The sequence below is a fragment of the Haliaeetus albicilla genome, chromosome 18, assembly GCF_947461875.1.
Source record: "Haliaeetus albicilla chromosome 18, bHalAlb1.1, whole genome shotgun sequence".
NCBI classification, from domain to species: Eukaryota; Metazoa; Chordata; class Aves; order Accipitriformes; family Accipitridae; genus Haliaeetus; species Haliaeetus albicilla.
Window position 1 is genome coordinate 26525648 of NC_091500.1, and position 17371 is coordinate 26543018.

At 40.9% G+C, this 17371-nt stretch overlaps 1 protein-coding gene across 2 annotated transcripts in view; it reads left to right on the plus strand.

Moving 5' to 3' along the window:
* MLIP (muscular LMNA interacting protein) overlaps positions 1–17371 on the plus strand; it is a 142157-nt gene that overhangs the window by 67692 nt on the left and 57094 nt on the right. For both annotated transcript variants that reach the window (XM_069805972.1, XM_069805973.1), the window contains 3 exons: positions 6036–6194; positions 8223–8591; positions 14551–16179. In XM_069805972.1, coding sequence (XP_069662073.1) covers positions 6036–6194; positions 8223–8591; positions 14551–16179 — 2157 coding nt within the window. The remainder of the gene's footprint in view (positions 1–6035; positions 6195–8222; positions 8592–14550; positions 16180–17371) is intronic.

Consider the following 17371-nt stretch of genomic DNA (forward strand, 5'->3'; position numbering starts at 1 on the left):
AGCACATATATATATATCCTTTTTCTGGAGTCACTCAATAGTTGGTTCACTGTACAAAAATAATGGCCCATTAGAAGACACATGCAGGGATATGTGTAGACGCAGATGGGACACTGGGCACCCTCTGCCCCCAAAATATCTTGCTCGCAACAATACCGCTGGTGTGCTACCAAACTTGCTTTGCAATGCATCTTTGAAAGGAGAACTGCGGCGGTGCTCATCTGTGGTGGCAGCACCACGTGGGTTTGACACTCCTGTGGTGCTGAGGGCAGGACTGGCGGTGCTCACTGGTGTGGTGGTGAAACCTCACCACACATGAGCCTCGGCTCCACGGCGAGGGAGCCGGTCTGGCTGAAATCCCTCAACTGCTCAGACTATCTCGAGAAACCAAATGGCAAATGGCTGATGCGCGTTACTGTAAAATTGAAGTTCCTTGCTAGCGTCATCCCACGAGACTGATCTCTCAGCTCCGACAGATGTAAGAAGGGCTTTATTTCCATTCCCAGTGCTTGATTTGAAAATTACGCCTGCTTACTGATAGGTGCAGCTTTTGGGAAAAGAAAATGAGGGGAATTATATCTTCCACATTAACGAGTCTGTGCTCCAAGACTGCTGTGAGTATGACAGCAGCATTCTGGGACTCTCTTGCAGGGCTGAAATTGCAAGAAACATTTACAGGAAAAAGAATACAAGTTAAATTTCAATTTCTCACTGAATAATTGAGACGGAGTTGTTCAAAAAAGGACCAGAAAACTGGGATCTTTTGTGCCTCATTGCTGTTATATTAATGTGACTAAACAGTCTGCAGCCTTTTTGTTGGGCAGAAGTATCATGACATTGTATAAGCATATATTATGTATATCAGTGTGTGTGAATGTCTCTGTGTATACACTAGTATGGATACTCTACGTACAAACTCGTAAATCCTATGACCTTGTAAGGACCTAAGTTTAGGTGCAGGTATTTTATGTAGCTACAGGCACTGGACTTGGTCTGAAGGGAATCTTCTGACCACTAATGTATTTGACAAGCGGTCCGTGTGCATGCTAGACAGCACCAGTTTTTTTTGTTGTTTGTTTTTGTTTTCTTTTAATTTTCTTTTGCAATCAGCCTTCAAACTTTTTCAGTCTACTTTTGCTAGTCCTTGACTGCCTTTTATGCAAGGCCAGATGGCAAACCTGGCCATACTACAAACAAAACCTGTGCAAAATCAGCATCGGTATTTCTGGGTCATTTCTGATTGATCCACACAGTAAAATGAAAGCAGGACAGACAGAAGGAAATGGTGATTACCTGCTGAGGGAGTAGCTGGAGGCAGTCTGGGTGTGGGATTGCCTGGCTGCAGGTTTGTGCATGGGTGATGGACTACATACAGCAGCTTGGGTTCTTACAGTAGAGGTGTTTTTGGCTTGGAAGGTCTTGCTTCCCAGGAGGCTTAGGAGACTGGACCAAATAAGAGCTTAAAGGATGTCAGTGATCCTAAAATATGATTTAGAGACCCAGGTCACCATTGGGTCTAATGTTTTATGACCATCTAGTCAAACTGCATTTAATTAAATCAATTAAATATAACAGGCAAGGTACTTTACTCCCCCTTTGCAAAGGAGGAAATTAAAGGTTATCTTTACTTAGTTTTCACTATGCTTAGCTGCATATGCATAGACCAGTATGAAAGAACAATTACAGATGTATAAAGTCTGCTGGCCTGAAGAGCTAATTAAAATTATTGCTGAAAAGAAACACTTCAGCTGAACGAGCTCTTGCATTTTGAATAATAGATTACAAATTTATACTGTTATTCATTTGCTCTTTCTAGTGCTTTACACACACTGATTTTCAAAAGATATTTGTCTACGTGTGTGTTTTAGTGTGTGCTGCTGTATCGAAAGAAGCAAAAATGATTTGCTGAAGGTGATACAATGGGCAGATCACAGGGCTTGGGGAAGCTCCTGGACCACAACGGTCAGTGGGAATTTTGGCACACGCTTCAGCTGGGCTGTAATTTCATCCTGGACTTTTGGAGTGGATTTAGCTTTTTCCCCAGAAGTTTCACGGATATAAAGTTGGTGTTCAGTTGATCATCTGCTGCTGTTTGTAAAAGGTTTTAGATAAGCCAGAGCTCATATTACACAATAATCAGCTAATCCATATTAGGTTACTGTGATAGCTAGAGTAAGTCAGGACGCGAAGATATGCTGAAGATTCTTACATCCCACTAACTGATAATTTCACCTGCAGCAGACTAGCCTTTTTCTCTGTCTTGAGGAGGAGACAATGTCTCTTTGTGGTTTGACTTTAGTCTGAGCACAGAAAAGGAGTTTAAAGAGAGGTTACACAACCCGGCGCGTGTTTTCAGATGGCCCCTCTCCCTGGCTAGGCGAGCAGCGCTGGCTGTCCTCTCGCTGTGTGTTAGAGCTATATTTATCACTCAGGAATTGTGGGCATGTGAATTTATGCTCTGACCAAAACAGCGCTTCAGTCAACATGGTTTTATGTCATGATGCACACGCTTGTTATTTTGCTATTATTTATATATATAATATTTCCTTTTCGGTCCTATAAACAAATAAATTAACAGCCTCAAAAGGAAGCACTTGACATTTAGGAGTGAGTTTTTCTCAGGGTGTCATTTTATTAGCAAAATGACTTACATTAGCAAATCAGTGGAAGAAATGGTAATGTGAACCAGCATATTCAATTTCACTTTAGCAATCTGTATTCCAGAAGGAAATCCTGGGAAGCAATCACTGACAATGGGACCTCAATTTAAATCACAAAATAGGCAGTATGCTGAATGCGTATAGAGAATGAGAGAGATTAAATGGAAGTGTTCATTTGTCTTCATAAGGTAACCAAGACAATAAAAATGTGCTCTACTATTAAGGACTGTAGAAGCTGTGGTAATGAAAACAATAATTAATATAATTTAAGTTACTATCCCTGAGGCAGTTGTAAATTGATGGTATTAATTATGCAACAAACCTGTTTGTAAATTGATGACATAGGAAGTCATGGAAGTCATCTAGAATAAGTTTCTCCTTTTGAAGCTATTCTGCAATATATTATGCAGCAGTCTATAGCCCCCAATGGATATTCAAAGGTTATTTATATTAAATTTTATAATTTATATCCTTCAAAGAGCTAAGTAACATGAAAGGATACAATTAAAAACAATCAATTATTTCATTGTCCATAAAGTTGATTATATAATATAAACCAGAATTCATTAACATTAACTTGAATAGACATCCATATGGTATTTTTCTGCGACCGTAACTCCACTGATTCAAGCAAATTACAGCAGCGGGGAATGTATGGCATTGAATACCTTCTGCTGTTACTACTGGTTGTGGAGAAAATATGATAATCTGCAAGAAGGTTTCATATATATATTCATATATATTTGAATTTTAAGGTTATTTCTCTATTATTTACCTCCACATGTCAGAGTGGCTATTAATAGATGTAATTAAATGCTGAAAGTCCAACCTGTCCATTTCTTTCAGTTCTTCAAGAATAGAAACATCAGCCAGTGAGATATAGTAAATGCGATGAGTATGTGAAAAAAGGTGCTAAAATCCTTTCTCTGCCTTAAAAAAAAAAAGACTGTGTACAGGTTCCTTCTGCTTCACATTGTCCAATTTAAATTTTAAAACGTCAGAGTATATTTACTTATTTTTTTAAAATCTGTAATTAAAAACAACCAGTTCCAAGATGTTTTTAAGCAAGAATTTTTTTCTCTTTTGTTTTTACCAGCAGAAATGTTTGCGTTTTCTGACCAGTCTTATGATATTTGCTCATTGTCTAGGTTTCTGTGGTGCAGCCTAGATTGCCTGACCAGTTTTACCTGCTAGAAGTTCCTGTTTCCCACTTGCTATAAGTGAATCTAAGAGGAGAGCATTCCTGCACACTGCCTCACGCAGTATCTGGCAACTTAAAACTTCCTGAAATGCAGTAATTCTATTTGCTGGTTTATACTTTCTCAACTCTAGGAAAACTAAAATATACTAGGGGAATATAAAGAATGCCATGCTTTAATGGCATCTTCCACCTGAAAAAATACTCTAGCTTGCACATCTTTATATGTGTTTTTCAATCTTAGTTTTACCTTGCAAGCAATTTTGATGGTTATTTCCACAATGTGTTTAGGCCAAACACAGCAAGGTCTTCTTCATGTAGTCTTTAATTTTTTCACCAGTACAGAATTAGGTGCTAGCAAGATCTCCTCATTACTAGGCAATGGTCTGGAGCCTCATAACTTGGCTTTTGTTTGTATTTCCTTGTTACAAATATGATAAAGATATGATACAGATAAAGTACTGGGAGTTTAGCAATGCTACCACATTTGATTGGAATTTTCTATAAATTGGATTGTGTGTGGGCTTGCTATTTGCACACTTTTTCTCTCTCTTCCTTTTTCTTTTATAAGGAATATTTTGTGCTCTGACACAAGAACACCCACTGATAAGAACAGCTGCTGTCAAGTGTCAGAGCATGACGAGAGGGTGAGGAAGAGGGGGAAAATATTAGTAAAGACGACTGAGGTAGCCAGAGTCACAAGCTGCATTTCCTAATTAGAGACAGAAAAAACCTTATTCTTTCAGAATTAGGGGTGGACACATGTAAATTTATTCTGGGTGTGTCTGACAGCAGAATTCTCCTAAATTGTAGAGAAAAGAGCAGCTGGCAGTGTTTGTATAAATAACCTGACTCTGTTTTGCCCAAGCCCTGGAGGAGACAGCTGTCAGTGGAAGTAACTAATATTTGCTTAGATTTTTTTTTCAAAACTGGAAATCTGTGTCTATCATTTTTAATGTTCCAGCCATAAGAAGATCGAGTCATGTGAATGTATTCCATAATTCCACTCTGTTCTGTAATTGCTATTTACTTATGGATGCAAATTACAAAGAAGCATAATGAGAGCCATAGCTCTCCAATTTGTTTCACTTTAAACAAGCAAGACAAAAAAATGAGGCAAAGCAACAGTCCTGTTTTTCTGTATGATTCAATACAGTTCAAGGCTCTGCATGTTAGAGTTCATTGAAAACACAGTTAACTGCCGTAAGCTTTAAATCAGATGATAAAACAAGGGAAAATCTACACGTTCTATATTTTTCAATCAGAAAGAAGGGGTTTTTACATCAACTAGTAGTGGGAAAGTCAGCATGTCAGGTTCAGTGGTTTGAGATGTGGTTCCCCCTATTTATCTTGCCAAGGCCTTTGCAGTTCCTCTCCCTGATATGTGGCAAAGCAACTGAGAGTTTTATCATGGTGTGGACTTGTTTTTCTTATCCAGCATTTCCTGCGAAGGAGATAGAAGCGATGGGAGACCACTGTGACAAAATTGAACGTTTAGGTGAAATTGGCTTCTCTTAGTCTCTCTTCTCTTCATTCAGGTCCTACGTACACAATCCTAACGAGAATGCAAGGTGGGGAGGGAGAAATGAGCAGACAGACAGACAATTAGTTGGTGTTTGTGGCTGAATGGCCCAAGGAAAATGGGAGAAGATCCTTTCCTTGAATCAGAATTCATCCCAGATGTTCAGAATTAGCTGCATTTGCCTTAGAAAATGTAAACATGTTTTGCTTTCTTTTTGCAGAGCAAAGGTTTTTCCAGTTTGTTTTAAGTTGTTAAGCAGATACTCTAGGGGCTATAGTATGTCCAGATACAGAGGTATAATTACATTGTTGTTCTACTAAAGTGGAGTTAAACAGAGATAAAAACAGCCTTGAAATGAATTGAGTATGGTTTTCTGATTCTGGTGTGGAAAATGGAAAGAATAACATTATTGAACAAATTTTTTCCTGTCTCCTGTGCCACACCACTAGAATATAGGGGATGTTGATGGGTATAGTCAAGGCAGTATTGTCTGTTAAAGAAGACCTTAATATACAATGACCCGATAAAAACAATGACCAGTATAGTTAATAATAGATTTGTAAGTTACATAGATTAATTAATTAATGTTATTTCAACTCTGACAAAAATAATCTTTATTTGGATAATATAGTTGAACTAATTGTGTATTTTGTAGGTCAGTTCTCAAGAATCTGGAACCAAACCACTGACCTTCACATTCGTACCATCTGTTGGACGACTACCAACTCATTTTGAGGTTGTGGATGTCTCTAAGTTCCTTGTGACAATTCCAGAGGAACCAAAGGATCTGAGCAATCAAGAAATTATAAATAAGGTAGATCTTTGTTTGCACTAATTTTTCCACTCTTTCAAAAGATACAGAAAATTTTATCCTGAGCATCACTGAACTGAAGCTCTTTGCCTTGAACTGTTTCTTGGCTTGGGCTTGGTTTTATTTACCAAGCCTACTAGAGATGCAGAATCATTGTGCAAGAGAAGGCTGTTATCTGCTCAACGGCCTGTTTTGCCTTTGACAGAGTTTCTCTTGGAAGGAAACCCTTGCCCATCTTGATACTGTCCTCTGTCAGGCATGCAAGGCTATATTCTTGGCAGATGAGGGGGGATTCCTTCCTCATCCTCATGGGAGCAAGGGTGGTGTGCGAGGAGTGTTACCACACAGGAATTGAGCAAGAGTTGGTCACTGGATGTTGGTCACTGGTTTCAGCAAATGCCAGTGCTGTGGCTTCCAGTAAAGGTGCCAGTCCCTTTCATAGCTCCGTAGTAACGCATCAGAGTGGAAGCTTGCTTTTTGTTTTTCAAAGCTTGTCCCCATGTCCCGTGACGATGAAGCCAGCAGCGCCACATTCCTGGTTCTCCTTCCTTTAGCCAGCCCACAGCGTTTGTTATTCCTTTCCTGCCTCACAACACTTAACGGCCTCTTATTTTATTCCATGCTGCTTGAAAGGCAACTGCAACCCTCAGGTTAATATTCATGTTTACAGTAATTCTGCTCTTGTGTAGCAGCTCCTTCCCTGGGACATTGCTGTGGCTGCGGTTCTGCGTACCCTTCCACGTAATAAACTTTTCACAGGATTTCACAGCCCTCTGACCTGAACCTGCTTTAGCATTTTCAGTGTCCTATCTGTCTAAAAAGGGTTAGGTCTGGGCAGAGAACAGATGTGTGTGAAGAGATACGCACTGGAATATTATCCTCAGGATAATTGCATTTCCAGCCACTCAGTATTGGTTTTACTGTAAGTAACGCCCTGGGTAAAGCAGAATCAGGTCTTCCTGACATCTGTCTCCCTGTGTTTCTCTGTAGGCAGAGAAAACTATCCTGGCAGGTGATGCAGTACTGAGGCCTTCATAGCACTGATTGCTCCCTTTTCTAAAAGGTCTAGAACCTGAACAATGTTTAAAAAAACCCAACCAACATCAGATAATGAAAATAACACCTCCAAAGTCATACTGGTGGTATCCCCCTTTATGGTCCAATATTTTTTTAAAGAACTGAGCTCCAGGGACCTGTGGAGCTGTAAGTGAAGTGGAAATTTGTAATTATTGTATTCCTCAAGCAGGATTCAAATATGAGCCCCATCTACAGGCTTTCTCTTGCAGTACACCATATTTCTATTCTTTTTATCTGATTCCTCCTTCAAGAGAAATATGATTGACCATAGCAGTTTCAATATTGAATGATTTGGTGATGTGTGTGTCATATGTCCAGCTTGCGCTACTCCTGCTCTCATCCAAAGCGTGCTTCAGGAGTTACATACTGGAAGTGGAAATGGCAGAAAATATGAAGAACAATTGTGGTCTGTGCTGAGAAGCTTGAAGATACAGTAAAGCTCTCTGACCTCGGATTCTTTGTCTGCTCTCTTCAGAGAATGCCCTGGCTTAAAGGCCTTTGTTTCTTCATTAATATGTATAGGTTTTGTCCCAGATTTGTCTGTCAGGCTCCTCTGAGGAGCATTGTCTGCTCCCGTGGATCCTGCGGTCGGGACGCCTTCCCATCGTGTCTGGCGTAGTCTGGTCTGACAGCTCATTCGGCTTGACTGCACCCTCCTTTTCGGTTCCCGCGCCAGCCCCAGGCTCGGGCCGTCGTTGTGCTCAGAGTCCCCCGTTGCTCTGCGAGTTGGTGGGAAGGCAGCCCCCGCATCATCGGCTGGGGGGGCTGGAAGCAGGAGGCTCCCTGGGGAGCTGGTTGGCTTCTGCTAGGTGCTCGTGCCCAAATTCTTCATTCATCCTCTGCGCTTTTGGTAGAGCAGTGCCAGCCACTGCTGCGAGCCAAAATGACTTTGCGTTTTGGGGAACACAAGTAAAATGCAGCTAATTGGGATCTTCTTCCTTCTGTCTTTTGCAGTCTCATGCAGTCATTGATGAGCTGGTCTTAAAGAGTGGGGCCAGACAAGACCGCGTCCCCACCGTCGGTCCAGACAGCACCCGAACGGCTTTCTGGTCCCCGGGGTGTAACTCGAGCAAAGGAGAAATGCAGGAGAATGACCTTTTTAAGGCTGAGTTTATCCTGATTACGGACTCTGGTGATGAAGATGAAGTAGCCGCTGCCTCAAGCAACGTCCACCGGCCTTCCAACGGCTACGGTCCCATCAGCGCCCAGCTGCTGGCCACGTCCCATGTTTCCCCTGGCACCGGAGCAGGGAGACCTCCTGGTGACGGGCACGTTCCAGGTCCTGCGCTTTCCCACAGCGCTGCTGATCCACAGAAACAACAGGTAACCTGCTCTTTAAACTCTAGAGCTAACTTTTGCTTTCTAAAGCTTTCAGGTCATGGACACTGAGTCAGTTTGTAAAGCAGCTTGGCCAATTTATTCTTTAATTAGCATTTTTGTTGGCCATCCCTGTAATGTTTGGACTCTAAGGAGCTGTCCCAGCCCCCTCCGACGCCTTTCCCTATGGCTCTGGTAAATACATGGAGCAGGTAATGCAGATCTATTGTTCTTTCCTTTAAGAGCAGCTCATCATGACAGTAAATTAATCAGAAGGTGTTAGATTCCTAGCTAGTCTAAATTGGCTAAGGTCATTGAAATCAATGGAGCCTGTAGATCATTTGAATTATTAGCATCAGACTTCTCAGGCCTAGGGTTTTTTTCTTAGCATCGCTGCAGCCCTTTATGCTAGAGAAAGAGGCTGTAAAAAAATCCTATTATTCTGATTATTAGTTAGCACTGACTTTGCACAGGTGTAAAGAACTAATGAAGATGAAAGGTCCATTTTATGTTGATCTTTATAGGGCACATTTATTGATTTATTAAAATTTTAAATTGTCACTGGGAGAATTCAAAAAAGTGACTTTGAAATGTTTCATTTTCAAAATGCATCAATCTGATTTACTGCATGAAAAGTTAATGTCTCCCGTCTTGGAAAGAGCACTGATAGTTCTCAAGGTTGTATATGCAGTGGAAAACTCTACCTTTAGCAAAATAGCAACATCCTTCTCACATGGAGTAAATTAGGACATTTCCTTTGACCTCAACAGGATTTCCATCAGCTGAATATGCAATTCTTCATAGATAGTTTAAAAAAAAAGTTAAGTATGGCTACTTTGTCTCTGAAAATGAATAGGACTTCCTATCTTGTGTTGAAATACTTGTGCTACTCAATTTTTCATCAAATTCAGTGTCAATTTTTGATTGAGGAAATTGCGAATAAGAAATCCACTCTGGTTTGGGATTCACAGCATTATGAAATATTCATTTCTTCTGAGAAGCTCCCAGTGAAGTCAGTGAGAATTTTACCTGAGGAGGGTGTAAAGGCGTAGAAAAATCTATATAGAGGAAGCAGCTTGTGAAAGAGTAATTGTCCTAGGGAAATACAAATTTACTTCAGCAATGTTCAGTATGCAGATTCTGCCAGGATTACTTGGGTGGTTTCTTTAAAGGCTATTACAGAAGTTGGGTGGATTTTTTGTAAGACTGTACGGAAAATTCATATGCTGTAATGATGACTTGACAAGTAAACAGGGATTTGCCTGGTAAAGTAACAGAAAATACAGATTGCACAGAACAAGAAATTAAAGCCTAACTTTACTAACTGTTCAGCTGAATGTGAAGAGAGGTAGTATGTAATATGGGTAACGCATATCTCATCATTATTCTTAAGTCACAAGTTTTCAAGACAGTTAAGTACTTCCTCAGTCTTCATTATCTAAATATCTCTAGTTGTCTCTATTGCTTCATAAGAAGAGGATGTTTTTACTAGGCTACTTTTCACTGATGTTCTGATTCTTCTTTGGTGTTTCCTTAGGCATCACTCTTTCTAGCTTACTATCTAATGACGTATCATCAGTTCAGAAATGAAGGAAAACTACAAAAAGATTAAATGCATGCATTCTTTATCTGTTGGTAGATTTCCTTTGTACAAAGGATTCCATATAGGGGCTACCTTGTCTGTTCTTGGATTATAAGTGCAGTATGACGTCCCACTTAAGAGTTATTACATATAACATTATGTTCATTTAAAAGCATAATTAGACTATGCATTTCCTGTCAGAGATAAGAAAAACAAGGACCAGCATTGGGGACCATTGGTGTACAGGGGATCGCTCTAACTGAACCAGAGGGCTCCTACAGCTTCATTCATTTCTGACTTTGTTTAAATGAAAGAAAAAAAGAAGAGCATTGAAAAAAATCGAAGCTTTTGCTCTTCTTTGAGGCATAAAGGTCCTGACTGATGTTGGAAAATGCCACACTATATTCGAAGTCTGAAAAAGATAATAAGTTAAAAAAAAAAAAGATCAGTTATTCTGGTAATATTTGGAACTTTTTGGCGATAGTTTACTGTTTATATATTGTATTTGATTTTTGGTTTTTTTTGTGGTTTTTTTTTTAAATGTTGAAGAGTGTCTAGCCATGCAAGGGAGAGGCAGACTGACTCCTGACTTTGGGAGTTTACCCTTTGGGATGAGGGGGATATCTGCTCCCCTGAATGCTAGGACGTGAACTCAGCTTGGAGAAACTTCTTGACTCACTGTGGGGATCAATAGCCAGAAGGCTTTTTTAGCTAGTCAAAGTCACTTGACACTCCTCTGTCCAGTGCATGTCATCTGGTTTGGCTTTTCCAGACAAATCAGTCAAGACTCCCTACAAACTCCTGCCATCACCAGGAAGAATACACATTCCTTGTTGGGAGGAACTGGACTGTTCTGAATGGCATCTATATTAATTGGCTCTCAGCTCACAGTCTGATTTATTGTGCTGTCTCCAGAGATTTTGTCAAGTTTTCCACAATCTCCAGCACTTCTTTCTGACTTTCTGGTTCTCAGATTTCAGACTTGTTAGGGAATTTATTTTTTCCTATCTATAACCAAATTCTACTGAGATCAAAGCATGGTTAACTGGCCCCAGGACCAGGTCTACATTGAGCCTATCTTCTCTCGGACATGATTTTTGCTTTTTGGGCTCTCAGTTTGTCACTCTTTCCTTTTCCTCTTTGACCAGCACATCTCTCAGGGCCTTGCTGGTATAAGTAACCACATTTTTTGTGCCCTTCCAAAACAGTGCGATCTCACCAGAAAGACCACTTGCCTTGTGTCCAGCTCAGCTCTGCCATTTCAAATGTGCTGAAGGTCTCCCCTGCCAGGCTCAATGCTAAGACTATGACCTCTTTGATATTTCTGGGATCATCATCTATGAGGCATAAAGATTGTTTTCAAGTTCCTTAATCCCTTTGTGCTACAGTAGCCTTGCCACCTATTTCAACTGTCTTTATACATTTTTTGGAGATGTATATCTGAGGTGCTCCTGAGAAGAGAAAAAGGCTTGCAGTTGAATCACAGACCAAAGGAACACAAATCTACTTCAGTCACTCACTTCCTCTGCACTAATCCAGTACAACTACAGAAGTGTTTTAAACCAGTAGAGAAACTGAACAGAAAAAAAGGCAAAAAAAAAAAAATTCCACTGATCGAAGGAAGTTATTATATCTCACCTGCTGGCACTGGTGAGGCTGCACCTGTAAAACCCTGCTCAGTTTGGTGGCCACTCACCCCCAAATTCAAGAGTTGTGAAGAAGGGAATGGGGGTCCTGCACAAAGCTATAAAGGTGGCTGGGGCACGTGAGCTGAGGCTGAGACCTGGCTTTGTTGACTCCCACCAAGAGGCAGCCAAGGAGGTGTCTAGGAACAGTCCACCACTACTTGAAGGGCAGTTACAGAGATGACAGAGCCAAACTCTTCTCTGCAGCAGCAGGTGAGACAGCAATGGCCACAAATTGAAGCATGGGACATCCCAGCTGGACATCTTGAGAAGCTTCCTCACTGGGAGGTGGTGGAGCACTGACACAGGCTGCCCAGAGGGTGCTGGAGCCACCTCCGTTAGGGGCTTGAGACTTGGTGAGACACAGCCACAGCTGACCTGACCCACTGGTGGTGGTGTCTCACCTGCTTTGAGTAGGAGGCTTGACTAGATGACCTCAAGAAGTCACTTCCAACCAACTTTGATTTTGATTCTCTGATCCTGTAAACAAGAGGCTGATCATCTATAGATGTAGTCAACACTGTAATACAATAGCAAAATCTTTTCAGAAGACTTGAATAATGGCTCAATTAGCTCAGCATGTAAATGTTCAGTGGTGTTCAAACTGGAAGATGACTACTGCAAAATGTCTTTATCATACTTGAAGAAGCATATTTATCGTTTGTTACTATGAACATTTTCCTAGCTGCTTATAAATCTTGCTTATTAACTTTTAACTAATTAGAAGTCATTGCACATCCTGCTCTTTCATTATGGAGTTTCACATTCATTCCTCATTTTCTTTTAATCTGTTGTCTTTCTAAGGGAAGTTTATCTATCTAATCTATTTTGAAATATAGAGATTTCATCCCCCAGTTTTGTTTTGGTAGTTGATCAACTTCCAGAACTCATTTTTAAAGTCAGGGGGCTGCTCCAATTTATCAGATGTATTACCATGCTGCTTTTGAACTTGTTAAATAATTTTATGTTTCATGACTTATTTAAAAATGATTTTTCATAATGTTTAAATATTGATAAATTATTCTCAATTTCTGATATTTTTTCTTATTCTTAATTAGCAGCTTTTCCAACAAGAGGCATCATTTCTTAATCCAATAGAATATATGGTACAATGATATCATGGATATTAATTTTTATATTCCAATATTTGCCCTGTACACATCCGTTGGCTTTCCACTTTGAAATGGGATACCTTAACACATGTATAAAATAAGGGGAAGTTAGTGTGGTTATAAAGGCATCCTGATGGTTGGTGTTTATTTCTATAAATCAAGGCATTGCCTTAGCTCTTCTGAAGATCTTATACAGAAAGTGTCTTCCGTTTACAAGCCTTGCTATTTATATGGTATCATTTCGCAGGAAGAGCTCACTTATTTTAAGTTATAAGGGCTAATAGGGTTCTGATGTGCCTGTTTAGCCCATGTTTAGCCCTTAAAAGCTGCTAAGTCTTGCTATTCAGCTTCTTCCAGCATGTACTCTCAGCTGAAAATCATTTGATTTGTTCTTATTTTTGTTTTGTGATGTATCAATACTATATGACATAATAATAATTATCATCATCATAATCATCCTCATGATTCCTCTCTCTTATAGGGAAGACATTTGTATTAAAAAATATAACACATATGCTGAGCCACAGCCATGTGCAGGTCATGTATGTAGAAACTGAATGGTATAATTGTCTTTTATAGAATTGCATAATTTTTTCAGGGTATCAAACAGTAGAGAAATAGGTGGGTTTGTATTTATATAAAGTTTGTAGGGATTAGAGTCAATTTCCCTGCTTTCAAATTGCCCAGTCAAAAGTTAGGGGATAATTTATAGCCTTTTGGTTTTACAGTTGACTTAGCTCACTATTTCATACTGATAGGTTTTACTCATATTGTGTATACCGCAGTTTTTAATTGCAGCATTATAACAACTTGGAAGATTTTGAGACAATTTCTTTCTTTAGAAGCATAAAACTGTATAAAAGGTTGATAATATACTTGTATGCTCTAATTAGTTTTGACAAATCCTAATTAGAATAGACCTTAGAAAAAAGGCTCTCATGAAAGAGCTCATTACTGTTTTATTAGTGTATTGTAAGACTGTGGAGAAGGGGATAAGGACTCATATCCTGCAAACTGTCAAATGCCTGCTTTGTGAATGACAAGAGAAGTGAAAAACAAACTGGATGTCTGATTTAAGTAGTTCTGAGCAAATTTCTTGTTCTGATATCACAGTGCTGCAGAAGGTGTTTACTGAATGAGAAAATGAGTACTTGACTTGAATCTCATTTACAGAAAGGGTACTTTCCACTGAACTGGTAAAGTGAGATGGGACAATATTGCAATTTTCTCACTTTCTGTTGTGTTACAATGTGAAAGGCATCACATGATTCTGGCCACTGATGGCACAACTGTCTTGGGTTTTAACTAAAATGAAAAATACAGTAGCCTTGAACCTTGTTTATGTCAACAAAACTGAGATCTCATAAAAATAAAGTAACACGAAACTTGTCTGCTCTCAGTCACCTCACCTGAGAGCCTTATCCATCAGGCTGTATCCCTGAGTTTAAGACAGCCCTGTGCATTTAACCCACAGAGCAATACTAACCAAAACACTGTATGCATGACCACAGGACTGTAAGGTGGGGTGCTTATCAGTTCCACAGGTTCCGCCTATATTAATATTTCTGTTTTTCTTTTTTCTCCAGTTAATTTCTACTCTTTCCATCTCTGATCATCTTTCCTCTAAACCACCTGCTGTCCACTTAATTTCTCCAACTAATCAGAAAGTAGCGTGTGGTGCCATGGTTAACCTGAATCAAGCCTCTTCGCTGGAAGACTCCCGTAACAACTGGCAGTCAGCAACTGGGTCTTCTAAGCAAGATTCATCTCTCTACTTTCAGTCTGCTTTCCATAGTTCACCTCCCTCCATGTCTAAAATATCCTCTTCTGCATCAAACAGTTGTTACTCCACTCCTCGATTGTATGATAACATGCAAACTCCAAGTCTCTATACCCCTGGCTGTGTTTGCAAAATGGGAGACTTCACCACATCCTCTGTTCCAGCAAAGAGCCCGAGTCTTCCCCCCAGTCCTCCACGTTCAGCTGAAATTCAAGGATCTTCAGCTCAGTCATTATCCCCCCGTTCTTCCAAAAGGTTGAACGCTTTATCTCCTGTCCCTGTACATATAATAACACATTCATTATCTCCTAGTCCTAAACCTTTGTCTCCACCCTCTCTTTACGGCTCCTCTTCAACCATATATAGTATAAATGAGCCTTGCACACAAATGTCATCTAGAGGAAATTTAGCAAAGTCAGGACTCAGATCCCCTCTGCCAACTAGACTCACTCTCTTAACAGCTATTTTGAGATCAGGCTCTTCTCAACAGAGACCACTTTCTCCTGCTTCTTGTCCCACGTTTTCTCCTAGCTCCCTTGGTTCCTCAACACTTACAATAGATCAGAAGTCCAAAACAACTCCTCCAACCCCCAGGAAATCTGTTTCAAGCCCTCCTATAAGGCCAGATTCTCCCAGTAGAGAGGAATATTGGCCTTCAGGATGGGCTCAGCATCTGCCTTTACCCTCCAAGCCTCATCCCACCCCTCGGACAAGATCCCTTTCTCCTAAAAAGCATCTTCCAGTCAGAATGCTTTCTCCAGACTCCCCAAATCCTCTGTCATCCCCTGTCTCCTCCCATAGAAAAGCAGTTTCCTCTCCAGGTTTGCACTCCACGCTGCCTCCTCCTTGTGTCCCAGCACCCTCTTCCCTTGCACACCCTGTCTCTCCTTCTCCAGAAGGGCTGTGGTATGCTGAGTCCCGGTCCTGTGTACCTCAGAAGTCTCAGAGAGTACACACTTACTCGCCCATCTTTACCTGCCGGTCGTACCCCTTGCTTTCTTCTACCACTCTTAGTGGCACATTCTCCCCCACCCTAGAAAAACACTCATCTCCTTCCCCAGGTCTTTTGTATTCAGCGTCTAGATCTACATCAGATTCATCCCAAACGCCTGTTCAGGAGACGAGTGCCTCCTCTCCTACCCCTTCAAGTGTCTCAAAGCAGTGGTCTCTCTCACAGCCTGATGCTACTCCACCGGTTCCACAAACTGGTAATATTAATTCCCGTCCACTGCAGCTTAATTCTTCATCGGTGCACACAAATTATAGGTCTCATTCCTCCTCTCCAAGACCTGAGCAATCTGCCACCTCACCGGTGTTAAAGTGCAGATCTCCTGTCTCAGACAAGTCACGAGGCACACTGCCGTCAAGACCCAGAGAGCTGACTTCACCACAGTCTTTTTCCCTGCCTCCTGACCATGAAAACATCAAACCCAAGGTACTCTTGGTGCATGCTTATTTTCTAATAGTTCTTTGTCCCTGTAGGAGAAATCACATCTGCGTTGCACAATGCTAGTAAAGTAAATGGGCTGTGGAAAAAATGTTTAAAAAGGCACAGTTATTGTATTGATAGTGAAGATAGCAAAGACTTAAATCCTACCATATCAAATTGCTTGCAAATGTTCTATATTATGGGGAAGATGCTGTAGGAATCCTTTAGCATAAAATGAAATACTCTGTTCATGAGTGGGAGGAGATACTACTGAAGATGGATTTGTGGCCAGTGGCTCTGATATACATTTGGTGCACTTATTTTTAAAGCTCACCTAAAACACTGGTGTGTAAAAAATAAACCATAAAACATGTTCTATATACCCCATGCAAATGTCAATGTGCAGGTATTCCTACTGAAAGGAAGAGAAATATGGTGATCTTAGGTGCAGGGCTGAGCTAGAAGCAGCTTAATCTGATTGATGTGAACTGGTGGTTCCAGTGACAACTGATTCCCCAGCACCTCGTCCCACTTGTCCTCCCCACTCCCCAGGAGGTTGGACTCTGCCCGGCCAGTCTGGGACCAGCCCAGGGGCACAGCTGAGCTCGGCCTGAGTAGGGACTTTGGGGTCAAGAGCCAGAGAGGGAAGACAAGGACAGTCTTCTGCTTCTTCCCTTTCTTTGGTACTTCTCTGATCTTGTGCTAGACAGAGGATGAGGGGGAAAAAAAAAAAAGCCAAGCTTCCTACAACACGAACTACTGCAAATATGAAAGTCTCACACTCGAGGGATCAGCCACGTTCCCGCTGTTCATCATCCAGGCGCAGGTGGGGGAGCCCCAGCAGAGCGAGAATAAGCAATGCTGGTGACTGCTGCAGGAGGGCTTGGGAACCAGTCACACTTTAAACCTAAAGATAAATCTCAAGGATGGGAAGGGGAAGGAAAGGAAAGCTGATCAGAAAACACACAGCAGGTAGGTGAAAGCAAAAGGAACTGCTATGCAAAAAGGAAGAGCTGGTGGCAGAAGACATCAGAGCTGCAGAAAGCTTTCCAACCTCTTTCATCTCTGCACACTGTGCTTCCTTTGTGCCTCCTCTTGCTGATACCTGAGCTTTGCCTATCACCGAAAGGCTATCAGAGTTTATCGATTTATTTGTTCACAGCACAAAATTACAGCCTGGTCTGCCAAATCAAATTGT